At 33.3% G+C, this 27,900-nt stretch overlaps 1 protein-coding gene across 3 annotated transcripts; it reads left to right on the forward strand.

Moving 5' to 3' along the window:
- The first annotated feature begins 777 nt into the window (after positions 1-777).
- Positions 778-27,865, forward strand: LOC134268082 (ryncolin-4-like). Of its 3 annotated transcripts, none has more exons than XM_062750285.1 (6): positions 10,874-10,960; positions 26,001-26,144; positions 26,592-26,737; positions 26,879-26,975; positions 27,240-27,404; positions 27,596-27,865. In XM_062750285.1, exons 1-6 carry the CDS (start codon positions 10,897-10,899, stop codon positions 27,841-27,843), a joined length of 864 nt encoding a protein of 287 aa, XP_062606269.1. In that variant the 5' UTR covers positions 10,874-10,896; the 3' UTR covers positions 27,844-27,865. The 3 variants fall into 3 exon arrangements, with proteins under 3 accessions (XP_062606270.1, XP_062606269.1, XP_062606268.1); XM_062750284.1 differs by lacking the exon at positions 10,874-10,960 and adding an exon at positions 25,803-25,895; XM_062750286.1 differs by lacking the exons at positions 10,874-10,960; positions 26,001-26,144 and adding an exon at positions 778-917.
- Positions 27,866-27,900: the final 35 nt, after the last annotated feature.

The raw sequence follows: 27,900 nt of genomic DNA on the forward strand, positions 1-27,900 counted from the left end.
ACGTTCCCAATAAGACTATAGTAGACAGAAGAAAAATGTCTACGGAGTATCCGATTGATATTTACACATCCAGGGGTCAATTTCATTATATTTAAAAGAAATGAACAAATGATGTTGAAAGAACGTGAATGTATTGAAGGGGGAAATAAAACGGGTGATTATTTCTTATGGAGTAATTCCTGCACGCCTTTTAATAAAAGCAGATGGATTTCGAAGGCTGATTAAATTGTTACCTTAACAGACCTTACCATAGGTCTGTGATTAAAACATCATTCTCTTCTTTGGTAGCAATTTGTAAATATATACATTTTTTACTGTGTAGTTTAGTGAACCTTTCTTGTGATTTTCTCTATCAAGGTTTTAAGAGTGGCAACATTCGGCAACGCCCTCCACAATGATTTTAGTAAATATGTCAATGTCTACATACAATATACTAGTACATTGTCATAAACCGTAATATTACATTACATTTTAATTAAGATAGAATAAAGTATATGTAGATTGTTTCTATATGGAATGCACTTGCATCTGAAGATATTGTGAAAAGTATCGTGATTGTGTGTTGCTTCTTTTTTCATTTTGTTGCTCTTTATTGTATTGGACGAAATTCCCAAGGTATTTTGCTTCTGTCCTCTTCCTTTTTGTTTCTATCCTTTTCCTCTAAGTGAAATAAAATGCACCTAAAACTATTTTCAAAAATTCAAAATTATTGCTTTGAAAACTTTATTGTATGAAGTACCGTCTATTATTGTATAGTTTAAGAAATATTTCAGGAAATGTTGAGTCTTTACTGAAGTTAACTTCCTGGAATTGGAAACATCTGAACACATCCGTCAAAGTGGATACCCCAGTTTCTGTGGACATTTCTTTTTTGTCCCACTACAGGCTTACGGGGAAGCACTTTACCGAGTTTCAGAGTAAGCTATTCCATAATGAAGGGTATTTACTATGCAGAAGCAGAAAATGAAACCTTTGTTCATGGGATCTTTGTTAACTTAGAATTTAATTTAGCATGAGTTACAGCTTTAAAAAAAACTCAATGCCTGAAAAAAAAATGTGAGACAAGAAGTTTTATATCTTCTAAAGAAATTCTGTTATTAAAATTAACTTCGGTTATAGATATCTCCACTTTTATAAGATTAAAGTCAACTCTTACATTATTAATGTATTATATATATTATTCAAACCAGACATTCAAAAGCAAAGAGATTGTGCATCAATTTTGAAAGTCATACCCAACACAAGAGGAAAGGATGGTGTCTATACTATATACCCTGATATGAAGACAAAGAAACTTGTGTACTGTGACATGACTACAGAGGGAGGGGGTTGGACGGTAAGAAGTTTCTTAAATTTTAGTTTTATTGCTACGCTTGTACACATATCCATACAACTAGAGGGAATGGGTGAATAAGGCGTGCAGAATGCCTATAGTGTGACAAACCTGAGGGTGAAAAATTAAATTTCAATTTAAAGATTTAAATTATTTGCCTACAAAATGGCATACAAACAATGATCAAGACAAAAAGGACCAAATTCTCGGCTCCATTTTTTGAAAGTTTATCCTTAAACTCTACGTAATTATATACCAGTCTGTACGAGGGGTGATCAAAAAGTTAGCGAACTAACTGAATAACTTCCATGTAAGAAACAATATTTGGTTTCAGTGTTGATTTTATTTTAAATCAGCCCTCTCTGATTTTATTGCACGTCTGCCACCGTTCTGCTCATGCGCGAATCACGTGATATAGGCGGTCACGTAACCCCCTCCGTAGCATTCTGTCACAAAAGCTGAAAGTTTTTTCTGACTTTCATATTTCTTTCCGTGTAAGTTAATTTTTATTACAAAAACAGCTCATTTGAAAGAAATGGTCAAATCTCGGCAACAGAATGGGTGGATAAGAATATCCTTTCCAAAAATAAGCATGGCGACCATCAAAACCCAAATCTTCTGTCTCTGGAGAGACGTTTATTCAAGGTGGAAAGAGAATGGATGCCTCCGTTTTGTCATATCTAATATATTTAAAATCTAAAGTAAACGATATCCTAGGTATTTAATAATTATATTATTGTTAAGATATTCAACTATTTGGCAAAGTGTAAATTGGAGGTCTTTGATAGCAATTTTCAAACTTGCTTTCAATGGGCAACGTAACGAATATCATTTTTAACCATCTGCCGTCCTTCACTAAAACGACCAATCAATCATTGTTTAAGTTTTTAGGAATTCCTTTGTCTTAATAAACTGTGTACAAATTATTATACGCTACTGCAAAGGATTTTCTAAGATATACCATAAATTTTACAGTCGTTCGTTGAACGAGTACGACTGACACAATCACTTTTTTGTCACAAGTGACCTACATAGTGACGTCATTTTCACATTGTGAGGTCACAAACAAGGAGCAAAACTTTATTCAGCATATGCTATTTATAGAACTTGTATATGGCTATGTGTGTACCAAATTTTTTTCTAATCTGAATTGTGATTTTGTAGATATAGAGGTAGTTCGCGAACTTTTTGATCACCCCTCGTACTTTACCGATTAAAAGACACATAGAGCAATGGCCCAATATTCCTTAAATCTACACTTTTATGACATAACATTCACACTTGAAAAATACTTGGGTCAATTTAGTAGAATGTCTTATTCACAAACACGAACTCAATGCCAATATCCATCAAAAGTTATAGAACGTAGTGCACAGATGCTGCTAAATCAAAATATGCTTTGCTTAGAAAATTTTCCTCAGCAAAGTTTGGGTTATCAAAATTTCACAGATTTCAGTAATAAGAGTTTTATTTTAAGTAATTAATCACAAATTCATTGAATAAATCTGCACGCTATGTTCACCCATCTGCTTTCCTCTAAATATACTGAATATACGATTGAAAAAATTATAACTTAGGATAAATTTTTTGACAGATTTTCTGTTTTTGCAACAATTTAATCATGCTCACCACACTTTCCCCTCTTTTTAAAGGTCATTCAACGAAGAATGGATGGATCAATAGACTTTTATAGATCTTGGGATTCTTACAGAAAGGGATTTGGGAACGTGAAGGGGGAATACTGGTTAGGTAAGGAATAAAATGCAGACATGAAAATACACGCAATAGGGATTATTTATAAATATTCACAGAGTGAAAGGTTTCATAGTATTATTTTATTAGCAACCTTTGCAAATTCTCTAGCTTTTGGTCTTTTCTGGAGAGTATGTCCACTTTTTCTCAAGATTCATGTCATTTTTAAAAATGATTCTGAGTCAACAAAAATTGGAGTAAAAAATTCACAAGTGCATGATTTTAATACTACCTTTAAAGCTTTCAACATCGTATACGTATATTTCTGGCTTAAAGGCTATGCTCAGAAGTTTCTTCAGGTAAACTATACATACACATTTATTGATAAATCTGCCTTAATTGATTATTTCTTGAAATAAGTTAAAAAGATGTTCAACGCAATGTTGTTGTTTTTTTGGTTTAATGACCAAAGAGACGTTAAACTTGTAGTAAATTAAACAAAGGAGTTCGATTTAAAATTGTTATTGTTTTAATTTGTAATTTGCTGTTTCCCGTGATAGTTTCACTATTCAGAAGATTGATTGATTGTATATTGTTTTACGTTTCATTCGAGAATCTCTCACTCATATAGAGAAGTAACTATGTCGTTAAAGGGATTCAAATTTAGACCTTTACTCGGTACTCAGAACCTTTGAGGGATCTTTCACCTGTCGTAACACTGGGCCTTGCATATCATAATCACCTGCAACTCTTTAACTTTCACCTCAAAGTGCTGAGCACATGCTATTCAGAAGAGATGCAATTGGGAACAGTGTGGTATTATTTGCAACCCTCACCATACCTTTTTTTAAATGAAGAAAAGTAATTATAAGCAATGTGAAGCAATATTGATAATGAGATCTTTTCTTTTGAGAAAAATTAAGTAGTCCTTTACTGGCTGTGTATTATGTAAGTTTGTAACGGACGGGTGGACAGGCATTGGACTTAGGGTATAAAAACTTTTTTGTATATCTTAAAGAAAGAACAGCGTGTCTAAATGTTTATCGTATTTCTTAAGGATACTACTACAGTATATAAATCTTCATCTCAGTTTTCTCAGCATCAACTCTCAGATGCTTTAAATTCAAATTCACTCGTTGTTTTGAAATAGCCTATGGCGTGATTCATCATTTGTTATCCGTGTGTATCCCCTTGCCAAAGAATAAATGGACTTAACTATCCAGAAAAAATGCCGTAAATTAAAGTTTCATAAAATGTTTCCTTCCATCATATAAATCCCCGATAATGTTCCCTGTATTTATGGACATTATGGAACATTAAAACGATATTTTCGAGGAAAAATAAATATCGAAGGCATCGTGTCTGAAGATTTCTTTAATATCAATAGATAATCAGGGTCTGTTGGGTACGGGCTAAAATCCCGGAAGATGTGTAGTGTTATGAACTGTTTGCGCTTGTATCGATCATATAGAGACTATTCAAATAAGCTATTTAAGGTCTTCCGTTTCAGACGGAAGACCTTATAGTGATTCTACTGTTTCTTTGTATTAAGGTCTTCCGTTTCAGACGGAAGACCTTATAGTGATTCTACTGGTTTTTCTTATTTTTTTCCCCAAATCTTGTCGGCAGGATTTTTCAGAGATGGCTGGACGGATTTTCCTGAAATTTTCAGGGACGATAGAGAATAAAAATACCCCGAGACGTTTTTTTTTCATTTTTTCAAAATTCACTTCCGGTCGTCAGATATTTCCGATTTCCGCTTTTTTCAAAAATATTTAATCCGAGTGAGATCTCAGAAACGGTAAGAGATTAAGGCACCAAACTTACAGGGGTGATAGATCTTGATAAGTAGGCAAATCCATTTCGATTAAGATCGTCCACCGTCACTTCCGGTCGTCACAGGAAGTGTTCATAAATATCGAAAATTTCAACTTTTCTTTTTTGAAACTTTTTTGCATCAGATTATAGCATCTTACTTGTAGTTATGAAATATGTCAGTCCCACCGGAAACAACAATGGCAACTTCCGGTTATAAAAGAAAAAAAAACAACATAATTTGAGTATTTTTCTTTCCCATAAATATTTTTTATGGATAAAGTATTTGGAATGATTTTTGGATATGTTATATAAACTGCAAATGTCTACAGCAACGTCAAATATCTTTTTAAAATTCACTTCCGGTCGCGTGATTTCCTGTCCTCAAAATGAGAACTTATCATAGAGAGATCTCGTAAACGGTAAGAGAAGAAGACACCAAACTTGTAGGTGTGGTAAATCTTGATGAGTAGGAAAAACCTTTTGGGTTAAGATTCTCAGCCGTCACTTCCGGTTGTCACAGGAAGTGATCTAAGAAATCAAAAATTTCAACTTTTCTTTCATGATTTTTTTTTGCATCACATTATAGCATCTTATACCTAGTTTCGAAATATGTCAGTCTCATTGGAAACAAAAACGACAACTTCCGGTTATAAGAGAAAAACTGCATATTTTCAGTATTTTTCTTTCCCATAAATATTTTTTATACTTTAAGTATTGGTATTGATTTTTGCATATGTTATTCATGCTGCAACTGTCCACGGTAACTTCATGTATCTTTGCAAAACTCACTTCCGGTTGCGTGATTTCATGTCCTTAAAATGAGAAGTTATCATAGCTAGATCTCATAAACGGTAAGAGGTGAAGACACCAAACTTATAGTGGTAGATCTTGATGAGTAGGCAAAATCATATGATAGTCTGTCGTCACTTCCGGTCCTCACAGGAAATGGTCAAAGAAATATAAAATTTCAACTTTTCTTGTATGAAACTTGTTTTGCATCATATTATTTCATCTAATTTGTATTTTCGAAATATGTCAGTCCCACCGGAAACAAAAACGACAACTTCCGGTTATAAGAGAAAAAATGCATATTTTCAGTATTTTTCTATTCCGTAAATATTTTTTATACATAAAGTATTTGTAATGATTTTTTTAATATGTTATTGAGACTGCATATGTCTACAGAAACATCAAACATCTTTGTAAAATTCACTTCCGGTCGCGTGATTTCCTGTCCTCAAATTGAGAAGTTATCATAGCTAGATCTTGTAAACGGTAACAGACGAAGACACCAAACTTATAGGAGTGGTAGATCTTGATAAGTGGTCAAATCCAATTGCGTTAACATCGTCCGCCGTCACTTCCAGTTGTCACAGGAAGTGATCAAATAAATCTAAAATTTCAACTTTTCTTTATGGAATCCTTCTTAGTAATACATTATGGCATTTTATTTGCGTAGATTTGAAATATGTCAGTCCCACTAGAAACACAATTCAAAAAATGTACAACCTTGATCTATATATTTATAATTGAAATATAAATGCCATAAATCTCAAACGTTCTAGGGTAAAGTTTTATAGTATAAAAGTATTGACTATATTTAACTATACTAATAATTAATATAATAAATACTTATTTATGGTAAGTATGTTGAAATGTAACGTAATAACTGATGTTTGACAAAATAATACCTGGTTTAACATAGAGAAATGCAATTATTTTGCCTGCAACAAAACTAGTTCCGTCTAGTGATGATATAAAACGTGTTATACAAACCTCACCTGACCAAGTCTTGACCTGATCTTAAACAGTTAAAGGAAATCGCCAATGCTAAAGCAGTTTTCGGGGATAAATGTAAACAGTGGTGAAGTTTACTACACTAAAGAACCAAGAAACATTTATCTTCTTGGAAAAAAATCGTAAATTAAAATTGTGCTCAAACTGTTCTAACTTCAACTAAAAATGATTCTGCTGAAAACTGGAAAGATCTTTGGAGGCTTAAGTATCACCAGTGTTACGAAGGCTTTGCATATGAAGAAAACAAATTATGAAAGAAAAGAGCAATGGAATCATGTATTCAGTGAAGGCCTTTTAGATTATCTGTACGAAAATGAAAAAATACTAAAAAGCTTCACCTTACGTTACTACCTGGGAACAATTAATCCCTTAACGAAGGCATTCCTCCGTTCAAAGCATCATGCTTTTAAATTCGCATATGGGAATGATTACAGAGCTGAAGAAAGTTTCCTCAGAGCAAAGGATTCAAATTCATTAGTCTGCTCCTGGAGGGATTCCAGCAATTTACAGAAAATGATTTTAGAGACCATGGGGCATGAAGGTTCACCATCTTTACTTTACACAGGTTATTATGCACCTATCTTATCACTAGACGGAATAGGAGGAAGTAGAGGAAGAGGAATAGGAGGTGGAGGAGGAGGAGGAATAGGAGATTTAATAAACCAAATATTAATAGGAGTAACCATAAACGTATTAGCAAATGTTATTGGAAAAGGGTTTTGTGACTGGTGACAAGGAGGTGGGGGAAGTGAAGATGATGAAAATAATGGTAAGTTTTAAATATAAAAATCAGATTAACTCGAAATATTGACTGGTAAAATTAAATTGAAGTCTTGTTTTATAAAACCGTATTTTGCAAGAATGTGCTAGATCAGTATAAGAGAATTGTTGATTAATTGTTATAATTTGAGGAAATCAATTTTTAAGCTATTGTACCCTCTGCACGCAAACGTTGATTTTTGTCGCTTTTCATTTACTTCATCAAATATGAATTGCAACCTTCTTCCTAATTTGCACACTAATTACAAATATTTCAGTTGAAGATAATGATTTGAGAACACGCATGAAATATTTCTTTTAGTCTAAATTCACATTTTTCCCTCGATTTTCTATTTCATCGATTGTCAGGGAGTTAAAATGCAAGAAAGATGGGAAGAAATGGAAAAAAGAAGCTCCTGAAGTGTTGGAGTATAAAGGCAATTATTCTGTAGGAAGTATTGGTGTGTCAAAGACAATGCCGGTGATAAAGTAACTTCCCTTAAAAAGTACATAGATAGGGGCAGTTATCTGGAGTTTAAATGCTTGGTGAATGAAAACATGGAAGACAGTCCTGGAGATAGTCCTGGAAATAGATTTAGTTCTGAGTGGATTCCAAAAAGTTATATGAAAAGAATCCGACCATAAGTCAGGCAACTTTGAGTTCCTTTACGTTATTTTAAATTCCTGGCAAAAAAAAAATTAAGGAAATCCATTCGGTATAAATAAAGATGTAATCATAAGTTTGTAAACAATACAAATAATTTTGATGTATATGTACTTTTATGTTCTAACTTTGAAGTTGATAACCCCTCAATGCATTTTCTGGTAGGAGTTTATATTATTTCTTTATGTTGGAAGTGACTTCACAGCGATATGTAATAATAATAATAACAAAGAATTGAATTTCTTTTCCCTTCAAGGCAATAGACATAAACCATATACGTTCCGTCTTAAGGAAAGAGAATATAATAAAGAATATCAAGGGACAGATGCAACGGATTTCATATTGGGCTAAACTTTTGATGGCTCATGATCGTAATCCAACATAAATTTTCTATAAATGCCTTTCTGAATATTCAACTGTGCTCCGATGGCTTAAATGATCAATATTTTTTAAATCATGAAGGCTGTTGTACATGTACATGTATGTCATTTGATAAATCAAAAATGTGTTGAATTGTATGGTTTAAATATCTAATTGAATAATAAATAATCATTGTTCTAATTTTTATAAGCATGATGTAGGAGTGTAGGTACTAACATTTCAATGACTTTCATAACAGAGCTTTAGTAAACTCTAAACAAATTTCAAAGTTATTTTAACAAAATTTAGATTTTGTAACCAGAGATTTCCAGTCAAAATTGGTAGAGGAATTATTATTAACAGATGTAAGAATATTTCCCATTTTTAAGATAAAAACGTTTTTAGTGGTGAATTCCATATCCAATATAGATTCCATTTCAAATGTCAATACTGAACAGAAATAATGTACTCATTTAAATAAATTCATGATTACCATGTTTACCCCGAATGTTGATTAATTAGAAATATGCCTTTATGTGCTTAGAAGATATTTTGTCTGTATCAATAATGCTCTATTTTATAATTGTTCTATACTTTTGTTTGTTATTTTGTAAATATGTAAAATGATCTTGTACCTCATAAACCATTTTATAAATCAATAAGTAATAAACAATCAACATTAATTTCTTGCATTAAAAATTGTTGCGACCATATCTCCATCTCAAAAGCTAACAATCCTTTTGCATACCTGTATGTGACTTGAATAAAATCCATACAAATGATATCTGACATGGAATTCAATAGATCCGTCATCATTTTCAGCTATTCTGTTAAAATAGGCCAGTTAAAATCGAATTGGTTCGAACTTCAAATTAAATCAAAACCATTTATTGTGCTTAATCCCTTATGTGCAAAAGAGCAATGAGGAAGTGACACGTCTAATCACAAATTACCTCTTAGCTTTTAAATATAATAAGTTCTTTTGGAGAAATAAATACTGTAATTTTCATCCGCTTCAATCTAATCTAATGCAAAATTCATAATTGATAACAAATACTAAAACTCTTCAATGATAGATTCCAAATTTACTTCAAAATACCACCTTAATCAAGCTGTAGTCTCAAATTTATGGTTTTCAGATAAATTTTGATAATTTTCGAAATTTAATGTACAGAATAAAAACTATCGAGTATTTGTGTATGATATAGTTTCTAAAGGTGAAACTGCATGGATGATTCTTTTAAATCATTTAAATAAAATTTTCATACGAAACTAAATATTTGTCTTTTAACATTGAAGATGTAATGAAAATAATGCCCTTCCTGGATGAGGTATACATATGACAAGAAAAAATAGACAGGGCTTTTATTCTGAAGTGCTTTACGGAATGCCGAGGTATTCCTTTAAAAATATAGATGCAATGTTCGGCAAACAAACTGATCAAACATAAATGATGGTCAAACCAAACGGGCCCTTACGAATATTCTAAATGTTTGTTTATGTCTCTCAATTTAATTACCGTACCTATTAAAGAGTAAAGGTTTTAAAAAGGTTCCCAATTTATTTTCCGTGGAAAGGATCAAATATGTACATGTTTCAAATACCAACTAAGATATGACAAAAACTACATTCTGATTGTTTTGTTGCATTCTTTCTACTAAAACTAGGTTGCTGTTGTATTAATGGGAGAAAGTTTTCGTTTTGATTGATTGATTGATTGTGTATTGTTTAACGTCCCTCTCGAGAATTTTTCACTCATATGGAGACGTCACCGTGTGCTGATGAAGTGCGTCAAATATAGACCTATACTCGGCACTCAGGGCCATTGAGCAGTAAGGGTTCTTTATCGTGACACGGAACCTACGTTTTTAGGTCATATCCTTAGACCCGTGACTTTCACTTCTAGAGCCGAGCGTTTGGCGAAGGAACAGTCATTACCTATGTTTACGTCTTAGGTATGACGCGGCACCGCGAAAAAGAATCGAACCGATCACGAAGCGAACGCTCTACCACTAGGCTACCCTGACCGGTTTTCCGTTTTGAAAAATAAAGAAGTTCAGTTTGAAAATTCTTGTAACTCAGCTAATTAGCATTTTCTTTACCGAAGACTGGGGGTGGGGTGGGGGGTTTGGGTTACGGGAGTGGTGGTGGTGGTGCTAGATTTATTATTTCAAATCGGAACGGTTACAAAATTTCAGTCATATTTTGTTAAGTAATGTATATTATGTGTGATATACACTTTTACTCGTGGGGGGATTTCATGTGATTTCTTTACAAAGGCACAGACTATCAGAAAAAAGACACCGTTCTTATTAGTCTTTGTAATATAACATGCAACTATCGACATAAATTGTCACGAAAGCAGGGTATCGTGTTACATTTTAATTCTGACAAAAAAGTATATATAGAATATCTTCTTAGTAAAGTTACGTATATTACAAGTGACATGGCATTTGTTCAAAATACCTTGTATATGTACTGTTTCTTTTTGTGCATTACAACAATTGTTTGTATTGCACCACATTCCAATCTGAAAGGTATTTTCAATATCGTTCTTTATTGAAACTTAAAAATCAAATTAAGTAAAAAAAATTATAATATATTTTTTTAAATTTGAAATTAACACACATTTAATGAAAGACGCTTTTAAAAAAAATATCAGTATATTTTCTATGATTGTTATAAGCGATTATATTTTTTTTTTCAGGAAAAGTTGAGTCTTTACTGAACTTAACTGTCTGGAACTGGAAACACCTGAACACATCCGTTAAAGTGGACACGCCAGTCTATGTTAATGCAATCACATTATTTTAATAACTTCTTATTTTCAAAATTCAGCTTTAATTATGTGTGTATAAAATGTTATCTTCGATACAGAACTTCAAAAGCAAAGGGACTGTGCGTCTATTCTAAAATCCAAACCCAACACAAAAGGGAAAGATAGGTCTACTCTATATACTCGGGTATTAAGACGAAGAAACTGGTGTACTGTGACATGACTACAGAGGGAGGGGGTTGGACAGTATGAGTTAACTGTATTTTTATTTTTAATTTAGAAATTGAGTATATTCAATTAAAAAAGATAATTTTATTTAATTTCCCTGAAACATTTTACATGTACATACTGTATTTTTTCCAAAAATTATTTTTCCATGCATGTTTTTTTTAGTGTAAAATATTAAAACATTCAATAAAAACCTTCCGTTTACACAATGATTAAGTAGGCTTACCAAACTTTTTTCTGAAAAATAGGTAATCCAAAGGAGAATGGATGGATCAGTTGATTTTTATAGATCTTGGAATACGTATAAAGACGGGTTTGGGAACGTTAATGGAGAATACTGGTTGGGTAAGAAATTATATTATTAAATATCACAGGAATCGTTTAGACTCTTCACAAAATTTAATATATATAAATTATTTTATCGCTGAAAAACTACGTTTTTCTCACACATTTCTTATTTAAGCATTTTCTCCTTCTGTTTCAATTATGAACGAAAAATGTTTAAAGTCCAATTATTAATTTCGTTTTATCCATTTCTCAGTGCAATTGTTTATGTTTTATAGCGTTTCTTTCAAACACGCCGATAATTGTGCACAAATAATAATAATAATAATAATAATAATAAACAAATGGGGCATTCATTTTTAATTAATAATCGACATTCGAAAAAGATACATAAAATATTTCAAAAATAGTGCATCATATCTTTCTATTTTCACTGAATTATCTTTTAAATTCAATGGTCAAAACGTTTTCGTACCTTAAAATGGGGGTCAACCCTTTGCAATGATAGGGTACAAGACAACATTATTTAATTTAAACAACAAATAATGTACGTTTTTAAATGTTAAAATTAAATGTTATTTAATTTACATTTTTAAATATTAAGATTAAATGCTATTATTATTATTATGAAACATGAACATCAACATCAAGCCGAGATTACCATTTTAAGATAATGCTATATTTAATTTTGATGTTTTCTAGGTAATAAATCCATTCATATTTTTACAACAAAAGAAAAACAGGAATTGAGGGTAGACCTTCAAAACTTCTCTGGAAAGAAAGAATTTGCCAAGTATTCGTCATTTTCTATTGGAAACGAATCACAAAAATACAAACTATCCGTAAATTGGTACAGTGGCACTGCAGGTAATTATATAATAGCCATGACCTTGTGTCTAATAAAAGTAAAATTATTTATTAAAATCAGATCACACGTATTTGTAAAAAAATGCATTTATAATGAAAAAAAAACTGTTACATTATATTAAAAGTACAAGGCACTCCTCCATAGAAGGAGAAAAAGTATCTCTCGTCTTAAACTCATTGCAAATAAAACCTAAAATTTATTAAAGGTGGATGGTGGTTCAAAGATTGTCTGGAATCTCATCTAAATGGACCTTACCACAAGTCTGCCGTCACTTCATGGGTCTCTGTTATATGGTACAAATTTGGAAATGCTAACGTTCCTTGAAGAATGCAAGGATGATGATTAGGCCTAAGGGTTGATATTGTATTAAATAAGAATTAAAGAGAAAAAATGCGTGTTTTATGCAATTTTATGTTCTATTCTGTTAACATATGTGAATACATCTCAGAATAAAACATGTATTGTTGATATATGAAAGGGGAATAAGATATATTTTAAATAAAAACAGATACTAAATAGCAGGCTAGGCCGGATAAAATTGTAAAAGTATCCATTACATTACCATTGCTTTAAGAGAAGGATATGGAGATAACGAACAGTATTCAATCTCAAAGTCCATGAAACAATACAAAATTAGAGCAGAGTAACACGGACCCCCAAAACATCAGAGGTGGGATCAGGTGCCATGAAGGAGTGAGCAAGAATTTGGGCATCAAATTACCATAACCATTACCCTTAATTCTTAACGCGATGAATAACATTACCATTACTTTACTGAAGTAATTACCATTGCTGTTACATTTGGGAGCTTTCAAAAATAGAAATACCAAACGTTGTACATATTTTCATATATACATGCATCCAACCCCTTGAAACAAAACATGACGAAATATTGATTATGTTAATAATCAGAGTTTATTACCAAAAACAACTCTATCTAGGATTTACAGGCTTTCTATAAATAATTTCCCTCAAAGAGCCCACATACTAGAATCACGTGATTCATCTAACCAATCAGATCAGTTTACAATCTTCGAAGTTTCAGCAGTTGTGTTTACATACAGTAAAGATTTGTTCATATTTTATACTTTCAATACTTTCTTTAACGTTCCGTTTTTGGACAGATATTTCTTATAATGGATTTAATTTTCGAAATGTGAAGTTGGAAACTTAATGATTTAAGTGCGTTACCCTAGTGAATGAAACTGAAAACTCGGCAGCTTGAAATATGATACGATGACTGTGTTACATAAAGTTTGATTACTGGGTACTTAGGATAGTAATTTGGTGACAATTACCTAAGTGAAGTATTTCATGTGAAGAAAAATAACATTGTTCAACATGCCGCGTAGAAACGCAAAAAGAAGTGAAGATTCTCGCCCTAGTTCGGAACAAAACGTTTTGGGATTAGGCCTAGATATGACCAATCCACGAAATTGGACGGTTTCAGAACTACGACAAAAACTCAGTTCCATGGGAATTTCCGTTCCTAAAAGTTTTAATGCAACCGCATTGAGACAACTATACTACGAAAATGTCGAAAAAGCCAACCGCCAGGAGACAAATTTGATTTCGCGGGAAGAAGTAGAGTTGGGCGGATGTGACGTCACGGAAGCCATTATTAGTTCTGGGGAACCCTCTCAAAGCGGAAGTACAAGTGTAAACAATGCCAGCGACAATCGAGAGTTACTTTCGACTTTGCAAATGATGGCACAATCATGCTCAGCGCTTCAACAGACAGTAAATACACTTCTGGAAAAGGATAAGAAGACTGAAGAGAATCCTCTGCAGAAAGTAATGACAAACGCAAAAAGAGGAACATCAGGAGCGCCACCTTCGATTCATGGGCAATTTCAAAACACAGGTACGCTTAACACTGTTAATATAGGGGTTCCATCGAAAGAAGTAGGGCACATAGACCTAGTAAATCCTGACATAAGGAAGAAAATCTTAAAGGGGGACGACATCAATTTGTGTGCATTACTAATACCTGCACATGAGACTCAGCTACCAACATCAGACAAAACAGACAAGCCAGACAAGCGCCTCTCGCGAAATCTCAGCATAAGCGAATTTGTGACTGCATTTGGGCGTTTTAAGCGCATAATGTGCGCACAAAATGCATATCCTTGGAGACAGGAAGAGTTAGACACATACCTGGCACACATTATTGAGGTTCATAATGTATGGCCTTCAAAGTTTTACGAATATCATAAACTTTTCTCCGCAAAGTGTGCCATAGCACTGAAACAGAACCATGTGCTCATCAACTGGAGTAAAGGGGATGAGGAACTACTCAAGCGAGTTGTAGCTGGTGCCGAAGTCAGGAAATGTGAAACATGCAGATCAACAACACATTTAACAGCTATGTGCAGTGTTGAAACAAAATCTGAAGAGAAAGACAAGGCAAAACAGACAAGATCCTCAAGTCACAAAGATCGCTATGACAGACAGATTGTTTACGTAGAGGGTCAACCAGTATGTAATAATTTCAATTACAACAGATGTGCACTGCCATACTGTAGGAGAGCCCATGTGTGTGCAATATGTTTTTCATCTGGACATGGAAAAAACAAATGTCCCAAGCAAGAGACAAGCAAAACTGCAACTTCGGAGACGACCAAGACCAAAAAACAAAGTTTGTGACTACCTTCAGAGAACCAGCCTAAAGCGACTACTCCTATCAACATTGAACAATTAAAACATGAATTACAAAATCACCCAGACAAAGAATTCGTACATTACTTACTTCATGGTCTTCAATCCGGGTTTGACATATTTTTCGGTGATGATTTTCATATGGACACGTCGTTTGAGTGTAAAAATTTAAAATCTGCAATGGAGGATCCAAGTACAGTAGATGAACTCCTTGAGAAAGAAGTACAAAAAGGTTTTGTTAAAGGTCCTTTTGACAGTTTAGAATTCCCTACTTACAGAGTAAGTCCACTGGGTCTTGCAACAGGCAAATACTCGGGGAAAAAACGTTTAATTTTGGACTTGTCTTCTCCTCACCAAAAGAAAGATGTGGATAGTATCAATGACTTGATAGACAAAGAAAAGTGCTCGTTAAAATATGTGAAAATTGATGACGCCATTAACAAGATCAAAGAACTTGGAAGAAATGCAATTCTATGTAAAACCGATATTAGTGATGCTTTCAAACTTATTCCAGTGACACCAGAACAGTGGCATTTGTTGTGCGTTAAATGGAGGAACAAATATTATTATTTTGTCCGCTTACCTTTCGGCAGCAGAAGTTCACCAAAGATTTTTGACCATTTGTCACAAGCAATAGTATGGATTGCCCACAATAACTATGGAATTTCCAATATATTTCACTTATTAGATGACTTTCTGACAATTGACAATCCAGGATATATTGGTGAAAGAACGATGGCTATCATTTGCACGCTATTTAAGAGGCTTAATATCCCCCTTTCATGGAAGAAGACAGAAGGTCCAACATATTGCTTGGAGTATTTGGGAATCATATTGGACACAGAAAAGATGGAGGCCAGACTGCCCTTGGAGAAGATTGATAGGATTAGATCTTTTATAACCGACTTCTTGAAAAAGTCCTCGGTAACAAAGAGACAATTATTACAGTTACTGGGCCATTTCAACTTTGCCGCCAAAGTGATACGACCGGGCAGAGCCTTTACATCCTACCTCATAGCTTTATCCACAACAGAAAACAAACTACATCATTATGTAAAGTTCTCAAAACAAAGCAGAGAAGATCTGCACATGTGGTTAGTCTTCTTAGAGAAATGGAATGGTGTTTCAGTTTTCTACGAAAGAAATCTAACAAGTAATGCAGATATGGAACTGTATACTGACGCTTCTTCGACGCTAGGATTTGGAGGTTATTTTCAAGGCAGATGGTTTTCGGAGCCCTGGCCACAGGAATTAACCACAACATTGAAACAACCCATCTCGATAGCATTCAGAGAACTTTATCCTATTGTGACGGCGGCCATATTATGGGGGGATATGTGGTCCAAGAAAAGAATTTTATTTCACTGTGACAATGCAGCAGTTGTAGAAATCATAAACAAGAGAAGGTCTTCGGATCTTCCCATTTCTAGTTTAATGAGAACACTTTGTTATAGAGCTGCATTTCACAATTTTGATATATACAGTGAACATGTGCCTGGAAAAAACAATATAATTGCTGACTCTCTTTCTCGATTACAGTTGAAGCGATTCCGAGCAGCTGCACCGCAGGCGGACGAAAAGGCTACTCCAGTTCCTCCAATATCCCTCGTAATGTGGAACTTCAGCAAGTAGTGGACAATTTGTGGGAAAACGCGATAAACTCTAATACAAGACAAGCATATCAGCAAGGTTTTAATGCTTACAAACAATTTCTAGGTCTCTATAATATTGAATTTGATGACAATTTTCCACCAATTTCTCAGGACATTCTGATATATTTTGTAGCATATTGCCAAAACAATTTGTCTTTGAAGTACTCCACCATAAGATTATATTTGTGTGGCATTAGATTTATGTATATTGAAAAGGGGATACCAAACCCATTTGAATCAAAATGTCAGTCTATGGAAAGATTAAACTTGATTTTGAATGGCATAAGAAAAGTTCAAGCAAATACTTGTACATCCAAAGTTAGACTACCCATTACATACCAAATTTTAGAAAGCATGTGTGTAGAATTAAGAAAAGGTGCATTTGACAAACACACAAATGTTTTATTGGAAGCAATGTATGTTACAGCATTTTATGGATTTTTTAGATGTGGAGAATTAACTATTCAAGGTTATTTTGACCCTGAATACCACTTAACTTGTGAAGATATTCTTGTAGAGAAAAGTTGTATTAAGATATTTTTAAAGCAATCGAAAACAGACCGTTTTCACAAAGGTACAACTATAACGTTACATTCGAATCAAACAATTATCTGCCCAGTTAAATCTCTGTGTATGTACATGCAAATTCGCAATTTTAGGAATGCATTGCCAAAAGATCCATTTTTTGTTACAAATTGTCATTTGCCTGTAATTAGGACATACTTTATTGATTATTTGAAAAACATTCTTGAAAGAATTGGGTATGATTCTAGTCAATATAATGGACATTCATTCAGAATTGGAGCAGCAACATCAGCAGCTTCAGCAAGAATGGAAGATCACCTCATAAAGACTTTAGGACGGTGGTCATCGGACTGTTATAGACGATATATTCGAACTTCAGAGGATGTGGTCAAAGATGCGCAGTGTAGTTTAGCAACTAGTACAGTTAACAAAATGTGACATTATATGTATAGGAAACGTAGCAACAATTGTGTGTCAGTAGAATAGCTCTGAATTATATACACTTTCTGATATGTATCACTTATGATTAATGGATTGTTTATGAACTTCAAAACTTTAAAACTTTATATTTGGAATACCAGTATTTTGTAAAATTTAAGCAATATATTATCTATCGCATGTAGTATCACAAGCAAATGAACACCTGTTTCTTACAATATCTTTACCATACTTGGGGCTTATGCAGCTGCTACTCATCTGCATAATTTGGCATATTACTTCATGGTATGTTTACCATGTCATTTTTCCCAAGCATGGGATATTGTACATGTACGTCTATCATGCAGCATCATTGTTGAGTACTTATGTTATGACAATTATCAAACATTTAATCCAGGGCAAGCCTAGCTCTACTTAGGTAGGATTACTCTGTTCTTTACACAGGTGCTAGCGAACATAGCTCATATAGGCAAACCTACGTTGCCCTCAACCTTCATGAATCAGGTGCTAGTGAGCATGTCTCACAGTGGACATAGCTCATATAGGCAAGATTGCCTTGCCCTCAGCCTTCATGTATCAGGTGCTAGTGAGCATGTTTCATATAAGCAAGTTTTACTTGATCTCAGCCTGTTGCTCATCCAATTCCACAGAGTTAAATTCTATCCTATTGAGTCATAATTTGAGTCTTCTTTTTTGATGCTGCTGATAAATACTTAGATCACTTTGTGTAAAAAATTACATAGCTGCATGAGCCCTATAGGCAAGATTTAAAGTTAGATTAATAAAGATAAAACTTGATAACTTTGTTGTTTTTTGGGTAATAAAATATTGATTATGTTAATAATCAGAGTTTATTACCAAAAACAACTCTATCTAGGATTTACAGGCTTTCTATAAATAATTTCCCTCAAAGAGCCCACATACTAGAATCACGTGATTTATCTAACCAATCAGATCAGTTTACAATCTTCGAAGTTTCAGCAGTTGTGTTTACATACAGTAAAGATTTGTTCATACCTCCACCTCCCCAACCACCAACCATTTGCTTGGGTACTAGACATGCAAAAGGGTTCATGATGTTATTTTATTGTGTTCATTCTGTTTAGCATACTATTTATGTGTGGCATATTACTTCATGGTATGTTTACCATGTCATTTTTCCCAAGCATGGGATATTGTACATGTACGTCTATCATGCAGCATCATTGTTGAGTACTTATGTTATGACAATTATCAAACATTTAATCCAGGGCAAGCCTAGCTCTACTTAGGTAGGATTACTCTGTTCTTTACACAGGTGCTAGCGAACATAGCTCATATAGGCAAACCTACGTTGCCCTCAACCTTCATGAATCAGGTGCTAGTGAGCATGTCTCACAGTGGACATAGCTCATATAGGCAAGATTGCCTTGCCCTCAGCCTTCATGTATCAGTTGCTAGTGAGCATGTTTCATATAAGCAAGTTTTACTTGATCTCAGCCTGTTGCTCATCCAATTCCACAGAGTTAAATTCTATCCTATTGAGTCATAATTTGAGTCTTCTTTTTTGATGCTGCTGATAAATACTTAGATCACTTTGTGTAAAAAATTACATAGCTGCATGAGCCCTATAGGCAAGATTTAAAGTTAGATTAATAAAGATGAAACTTGATAACTTTGTTGTTTTTTGGGTAATAAATGATAATTCAAAATTGATTTCAAGTACTTTGACTTATTACGCTGTAAATAACTTACATATATCATTTCATTATTCATAAGAAGTTCAACCTTTTCAAGTGTCAGTTGGATAAAACTTAAACAATTTGCTCTTTTTGTGTAACTATGTGTTTCTATGTCAAAAGCAATTTTTGGGCACTTAACCCTCCTCCTCCCCCTATATCTTAATTAATAAAGCATTGGTTATTTGAATTTAGTACCTGGAAAAAATAGATGCATTGACAAAGTTTTAAAAAGGGTTGGACATTTTCCTCTACTAAACGTAGAATAACTTTCTTTTATTCTTTTAGGTACAATATATTTGTCGTCGTCAGCACAAGCTCATTTTATAAACACAGCCAGGAAAAAGGGACAGGCATTTGCAACACTTCTCAAACTAATACGTGTTTTCATTGTTACATAACTCCAGGTGCATTGTGAGCTTTTAAGGCACTCTATTTAAAGGATGGAAATTATCAGTTTACACAGTACATAAAATAGTGGACTTGCCTCAGAATTATTTTATAAAAACTGTTTCAATTCTTTGAAATCAAATATCATCTGAAATGAAAATATGACATTTTTTATGTATAGTAATTGTACATGTACTTTAAAAATATTACTTAATAGACACCGAGAGTTTATTTAAAAAGGTTAACTTTTTTCATTCATGTCTATCATTTACAAATAAAACTTAACCTTAACAATAATTTCCATGTCCATTTTAGTTTTCTAAAATAGGCATATACAAAATAATGCTTTGTAATGCTGTGTAATGCCAGCATAACTCTTGAATTGATAAAGTTTTGCAGTACGTTAGGCCTACATGTAATGCAATGTTTTGGCATTATACATTACTAGCATTACTTCGAGTTTACGAAAGAACTATTCACGCTAACTCTCGATTCCCGCCCACATTTCGCACCCATTTAATTCAATATTAATAACAATTTGTCCATAAAATTTTTGTCTACAAAAAGCTGTTCAATGGTAATTAATCAATAATTTTGATATCAGCGCTACTTAGTAAATTATCACTAAATACAGCTCTTGAAATAAGGGGGGTAGACGATATTTTTCCATTGAAATTGGACTTTCAAGCATCACCATATTTTTAAATAGTTTCTTTTTGTCTATAATCTTTTCCCCCGTGAAACACAAAAAGCTTTGGTAGAATTTATGAAATGACAGTCCATATAACAAGACAAGTAAAAAAAAAGAATTTTTGTTTCATTGAAGGTGTGGTGGTGGGGGTGGGGGAGATTTTTAAAGTATTTTCCATTTTCCGTTGATTTCTATAATGAAAACCTCAAGTTTTTCCAAAATTATAGAGTTATCTCTCTTTGTTTTCCCAAATAAGTAATGTTTTATGAAAAACCATATAAATGTCTATTAAAATTATAAATAAACATTTGATTATGTTAAGTTTTCAAAACTGACTTAGGGTAGGCGGGAGAACAATACTATCGTTCGCAGTTCTTCAGTAGCTACATGTATACATTACCATTACAACTAACATTACCCTAAGCCTGCTAAATAGTATATGGATCTTTAGCTTAAGATCCAGGGCCCTCTACACGTACATCAATGACAGTTTAATTCTTTTTTAGTTTCGGGGATTTATCAAATTATTGGTTTTATTTGAGACATTAATAACTATATGATTGAATAAATCCAATTTCTCTGATTTTCTAAAAATTCTACATTGTAGAAAAATACAACTGTATGTTCATCTGCACGATCAAGATGCACATAAGGCTTTGAACTAAAATATATTTGAAACTTACAAGTTGATACTAGTAGTTATTTCAATTCAACCTGCCGTCAACTCGGGTCAACAAAACACTCAAGCACATGAAATTTGGCGTGAAGAATTTGTTTGAGTGTGGGGCTTAAAGAATTTTTGCAAACGTTTTTTTTTCTCAAAAGCCGATTACTTTTTTTATAAGTGACTTGAATAAAACTTCTTATAAAGAGGAAAACAGAAAAGATACAAATTGTATTCTAAACTATTTGAATATCTCAAAATTCAGATAATTTAGTTAGTGTATGCTTTTAATTAAAACCATAAATCAAAAGTATGTAGTTTATTAATACGCGAAACTGGATTGAATCTGTGAAATGATACATTTGTTAAATATAACTTTAAGAATTATTATTTTGAATGGACATGGACACAGTTTCAACTGATTTATTCAAAACCAATTTTTATCCTTACAATTCCTAATGAAAGCAATTTAAATGATCAACAAAAATTTGAACTTCATTTGTTGATTTACAAAAGGAGATACAGAACTAAAAACTGTTCACAATGTATACAGGGCGAGTGCCTTCTTTTTATTTACATATATTTACATTTGCAAATGTTTTCCTTTATATAACACTACTGAAAGCAAGCGTTTTTATAACTGTATAAATACAGGTACGGGGTCAAGAGGTCATAGATGTGCGTTTGGATAAACGTTCGACGTAATCTCTGTGTTACGTCATAAAGGTCCGACGCGCGTTTAGTGGATTACATATATGCCGTTGGGTTTGAAAAATAACGCATTTCTCACGTTAAAAGTAACAATCAGGCAAATTAAAAGTATGAATAAGTCACAAATGTAAATATAAGTAATAAGGTATCATTTTTTGAGTTTTATTAGCTCACCTGAGCCGAAGGCTCAAGTGAGCTTTTCTGATCAAAATTTGTCCGTCGTCTGTCGTCGTTGTAGTCGTTGCCGTCGTCGTTGTCGTCGTAAACTTTTCACATTTTCATCTTCTTCTCAAGAACCACTGGGCCAATTTCAACCAAACTTGCTACAAAGTATCCTTGAGTATAGGGGATTCAAATTTGTTCAAATGGATGGCCACGCCCTTTTCCAAGGGGAGATAATTATGAATTAGAGAAAAATTAATGGCATTTTTAAAAAATCTTCTTCTCAAGAACCACTGGGTCAGGAAAGATGAAACTAATGTGGAATCATCCTCAGGTAGTGTAGATTCAAGTTTGTTCAAATCATGACCCCCGGGGGTAGGGTGGGGCCAAAATGACCGATCAAATTTTTACATAGAAATATATAGGAAAAATCTTTAAAAATCTTCTTCTCAAGAACCACTGGGTCAGGAAAGATGAAACTCATGTGGAATCATCCTCAGGTAATGTAGATTCAAGTTTGTTTTAATCATGACCCCCGGGGGAAGGGTTGGGCCAAAATGGCCGATCAAAGTTTTACATAGGAGTATATAGGAAACATCTTTAAAAATCTTCTTCTCAAGAACAATGGAGACAAGGAAAAAGAAACTCATGTGAAATCATCCTCAAGTAGTTATGATTCAAGTTTGTTCAAATCATGACCCCCGGGGGTAGGGTGGGGCCAATATGACCGATCAAAGTTTTACATAGGAATATATAGGAAAAATCTTTAAAAATCTTCTTCTCAAGGACCATTGAGACAGGAAAGATGAAACTTATTTGAAATTATCCTCGGGTAGCATAGATTCAATTTTGTTCAAATCATGACCCCTGGGGCTAGGGAGGGGCCAAAATGGCCAACCAAAGTTTTACAGAGGAATATATAGGGAAAATCTTTTAAAATCTTTTCAAGTACTTCAAAGCCATAATTAGTAATATTTATATGGATTCATTCTCAGGTAGTGTAGATTCTAGTTCATTCAAATCATAACCCCTGGGGCAAGGTAAAATTCAACCCCCACCCCCACCCACCCCACCCCAATCTCGGTAAACTTTCAGTTCTGATCCGATATCTGCTTTTTCTTTGCTGATGTGCTCAGGTGAGCGCTGTGGCCCCTGGGCCTCTTGTTGAGATGTAAACCGGGTTGGCACATCATCAAATCTTCCATAAAGCCCTTCGGGCTTTATGGGATTCGATCACGTGACCAACCCGTTTTACATCTCAATAAAACTAAAAAAATGATACCTTATTTCTTAAATAATTTAATTTTAGTTGTAACACTTCATTTGATTGGTTAAACGGCTTTATCCATTTTGTATAACATAACTTGCCTACGTCACAATGAGTTACGTCAAAAACACGTATTACTCCGCTTGACCTTAACTTTTAAAATATGCGATATTTGAAACTTTTTCCCGAAGGATAAATGGAAAAATTGTCCCATTGTCTACATTGATATTAATATATAAGGAATGAAGCTTATTTCAACTTATTGCAGCCCGGAGGACCGGGCTGCTCTATATATATACGTTTGAGGTTTGTTATATGGGGATTGGGGTGGGAGTACATGTGTAGTTATTCAAAATTTAAGGTTTTCTAAACATTGAACAAATTGTTAATAAGAATGTTCTTTCCCTTTGTAAATTACAAAATACATAATACATTTACTTCCATAAAGTAAATCTGCAAAAATATATATGTTTTTCATATTTACTATATAAAGTTGTTTATCATTTTCTATCGAAACAACGACAGGTCCTTTTTTAGAACATCGAATTTTACTTCTCGCATAAAAACGTACTCTACACAGTTTGTGTTTTATATTCTAAAATTGAGAATTAAATACATTTTTGAATATAGGTGATGCATGTGTCTAAGTTCAATTTATATTTTATACAGCCAACATTTACTCGAGGAATTGAAATTTAAAATGGTATCGTTTTTGTTTGACATTTATCCGACTATAAGTTTTCCAAATATCCCAATCGCATCATCTCGGGTCTTTCCGTCAGAGGTCGGAAAAACAACCTCGTCGTTTTTCCGCTAGTCGGAAAGGCCCGAGAAGTTGCGATTGCCAAATATCCGCGACTATCGTCTCCATCAATTAGACGCATGCCTTTTCACACATATCGAAGCGGTTTGATGATCAAGAGTCATTTCCATAGTTTACTTCATATATTTCCCGGGCGACAATTGATGCTTACATCAATGTTTTCTTGTGTAATATGATATAACATAACTTGGGGCAGTTTGCGTTTTTTTAAAAACCGCTTCGCAAAAGCGTATAAGTTGAAATAAGCTTAACACATGTATATAATTATAACGAGATTCGGAAAATCACAAATAATTGTCTAATCGTATTTAAATTAATCTATTTTAAACGAATTTATTTGTAAGTATTTTTTTCTCGCAGTAAAGAAGAATCATTTTTGAAAAACAGGGGCGGAGGGCAGCCTCATGAAATAAAAATAAACATACTTGAAAAGTTCTCAAACTGTAAAATCCTATTTTTACGGGGGTGTGTGTTAAGTGTCCAACTTCTTTCTGTACTTATTTCTTGTTATTCAAATATACGACATTGCCCTTTTTTATCATACTACAACAAATAGAGGGGCAAGCGGACTAGCTTTCAGTGGACATATTACTATATTAGTTAAAAATTTTCTGAACAAAGAGGGCAGTCTCCCCCTACCCCACCCCTATGCTACGTTCCTGACGTTTCTGTTCTCTTTTTAAGACTTTAATTTCACGTTCGCAAAATAACGAAACTTTGCCAACGTTCATGGCATTAGCAAGTTTTTAAAAGCACTTTATGTTAGGGAAAAAATCCTAGTTTTCGGGAAGTGGCCTTTATTTTAATTTTAAACAGAACATATCGAGCTCCGGACAGTTTGCTACAACTACATTGCACTGTTCCGGAAAGTTATTGGTGTAGGTGTAGTCATTTAAATATTAGGACATAAATTAAATTATGCATAAATTGCTAGGCTTATAAGCATTGCTGAAGCCAAAGACTCCACTGGGGGAAAGAAGGATGATATATTCTATTTCAAGGCTTACTTTTTTCAAATATATTTTGTTTTTAATTTGTCTAGTATGGACATGTACATTCTTTATTTACAATTCAAATAAGCAAATTAAAAATGTTAATAATTCATTGCAAGAATTCTGGATTATATTTTTAAAAAAGTTAATGCATTATCAATCTGCTCGAAACTATAGGATAAATATATTTTAAAAGAAAATATATTCTGATTTAGGATTAAAAAACATCAATAAAAATGTAGGCACTAATCTAATGGGATGCGACGATTTTATATCAAATCAAAAAACTTGGCCAATTATAATAAAATAATTAGTATATATTCAATGTAATGTACCCTTTCAACGTTTGGATTTCTTCATCAGAATGAAGACTGTCGAATATAAGGTACTTATCTGACTTTATAAATAATACATGCCTCTATCGACACCAGTTGTCACGAAACTAGACTATCGTGTTACATTTTAATGTGACAAAATAAAGTATATATAGTATATCAAGTTAGTTATGTAGCATGGATATCACAACAAGAAATATGGTTCTTGTTCAAAGTATTTTCTATGCGTGGTGTTTCTTTTTGTGCATTACAAACATTGTTTGTATTACACCACATTCTAATTTGAAAGGTATTTTTCATATCGTTATTTTATCGACATTGAAAAATTAAATAATATAGAGTGCTCTTTTATATTGAAGTATATTCTACGATATTTTTGTGACTATTATCTCAGGAAATGTTGAGTCTTTACTGAAGTTAACTCCCTGGAACTGGAAACACTTGGATACATCAATCAAAGTAGACACCCCGGTCTCTGTGGATATTTCTCTTCTGTCTCACTACAGACTTACTGGAAAACACTTCAATAAGTATCAGAGTAAGTATATTAAAAAGTATTTGAAAAACATGAAAAACACATGGACGGGAAAAATTTCGAGTATCTTAAAGATTTTTGCTAAACTATTTTTAAGGAAGCTGTAAACACGCCAAAAAGGGTGTTTTTTGAGAAAAGTATATCAATATAAAGGTTTGCATATTGAGTCTACTTAATTTAAAATTATAAATGACCATTTTTTTCTATCCTACTTTTTAGGGAAGCTCACTCTAATGGAAAAAAACTACCCAACAGATAGAGCGCATTGGTGTGAAGTGTTTATAGAGCTTCCTTAAATGTCTTCCTTGGAACATAACTTTAATTCCTTCGACTTCTGTAAAGCATGACACCAATACTGACTCAAAAACATAACAATACTTAATTGAAACATCTATTTATCTTCCAAATTCCTTTTAAATAATATGTGTGTAATATGTTATCTTCTAATAGAACTTCAAAAGCAAAGAGACTGTGCTTCTATTCTAAAATCCATACCCAACACAAAAGGGAAGGATGGCGTCTACACTATATACCCGGATATGAAGACAAAGAAACTGGTGTACTGTGACATGACTACCGAGGGAGGGGGCTGGACGGTAGGAATTTGTTTTAAAAAAATCTTCACTCTTTTGCATATAAATATTTATTCTATCAATCCCGTGTAAAGGTCTTGGAGTATTTTTCCTTTTTTTTTTTTTACAAAGCAAATATATCCTTGACAAAAACCTTTTGAATAGGTTATTCAAAGGAGGATGGATGGATCAGTTGAGTTTTATAAATCTTGGGAATCCTACAGAGAAGGGTTTGGTAATGGTAATGGAGAATACTGGCTAGGTAAGAGATAAAATTGATTTATTTACCATCATTTGAATTCTGTCATCTCTACAGATAGAGATAAGTTTTTCATTTATTGTATCTTTTTTTTTAAATTTGTTTTCTTCTTGCGTTCGAAAAATGTTACGTTGTCTAATATCATTCACTTCTTTTGATGCATATTTCCATTTGAATTTCAATAATGAGATGTCATAACGGGTAAAAGAGGAAGATCTTTGAACGTTGATCTTTGATGATGAAAAAAACTTGACATAATTTTTCTAGGTAACAATGCCCTTCATATCCTTACGAAAAATGAAAAGCAAGAATTGAGAGTGGACCTTCAGAACTTCTTAGGCAAAAAGGCATTCGCCAAGTATTCATCATTTTCAGTGGGAAACGAATCCCAAAAATACAAGTTGACGGTTAGTGGGTACAGTGGAACTGCAGGTAAAAATAGGCTCAATTTTCATCATAATAAAAGTGTATATGTTCCTTAATGAAAACTGCCTTAACAATTTCTTTTAAATTCATGAATGGGTTTATCCACAAAAACACTGTCTAAATAATTTAAAGCCGAAGAAATATTAACTTTGAAATAAATATGAACCAAAAATTAACGATACATGAATGAATTTCAGGGGATAGCCTAGGTGACCATAATGGTGGACTGTTTTCCACGAAAGACCGAGATAATGACTCATGGGGTAAATCCTGTGCTGTGGTTTATAAAGGGGCATGGTGGTTCAAAAGCTGTCTAAGCTCTGACCTAAACGGACCTTACCACAGATCTGCTGTCAGTACATGGGGCTCTGTTGTTTGGTACAAATTTGGAAATGCTCATCTTTCCTTGAAGAATGCAAGAATGATGATCAGGCACAAGGGATAATATTGTCTTTTCATAAGAATAAAGACTTTTCATGCAATTTGCAATTATACTTATTCA

Source organism: Saccostrea cucullata, unplaced genomic scaffold (assembly GCF_032062105.1).
Source record: "Saccostrea cucullata isolate Sc308-1 unplaced genomic scaffold, CSIRO_AGI_Scuc_v1 ctg834, whole genome shotgun sequence".
NCBI lineage: Eukaryota > Metazoa > Mollusca > Bivalvia > Ostreida > Ostreidae > Saccostrea > Saccostrea cuccullata.

Coding starts and splice junctions, on each gene's coding strand:
- LOC134268082 (XM_062750284.1), top strand. CDS start 25,805: ATGGTTCTTGTTCAAAGTATTTTCTATGCGTGGTGTTTCTTTTTGTGC. Junction 26,145..26,591: donor ACACTTCAATAAGTATCAGA/GTAAGTATATTA, acceptor ATCTTCTAATAG/AACTTCAAAAGCAAAGAGAC. Junction 26,738..26,878: donor CCGAGGGAGGGGGCTGGACG/GTAGGAATTTGT, acceptor CCTTTTGAATAG/GTTATTCAAAGGAGGATGGA.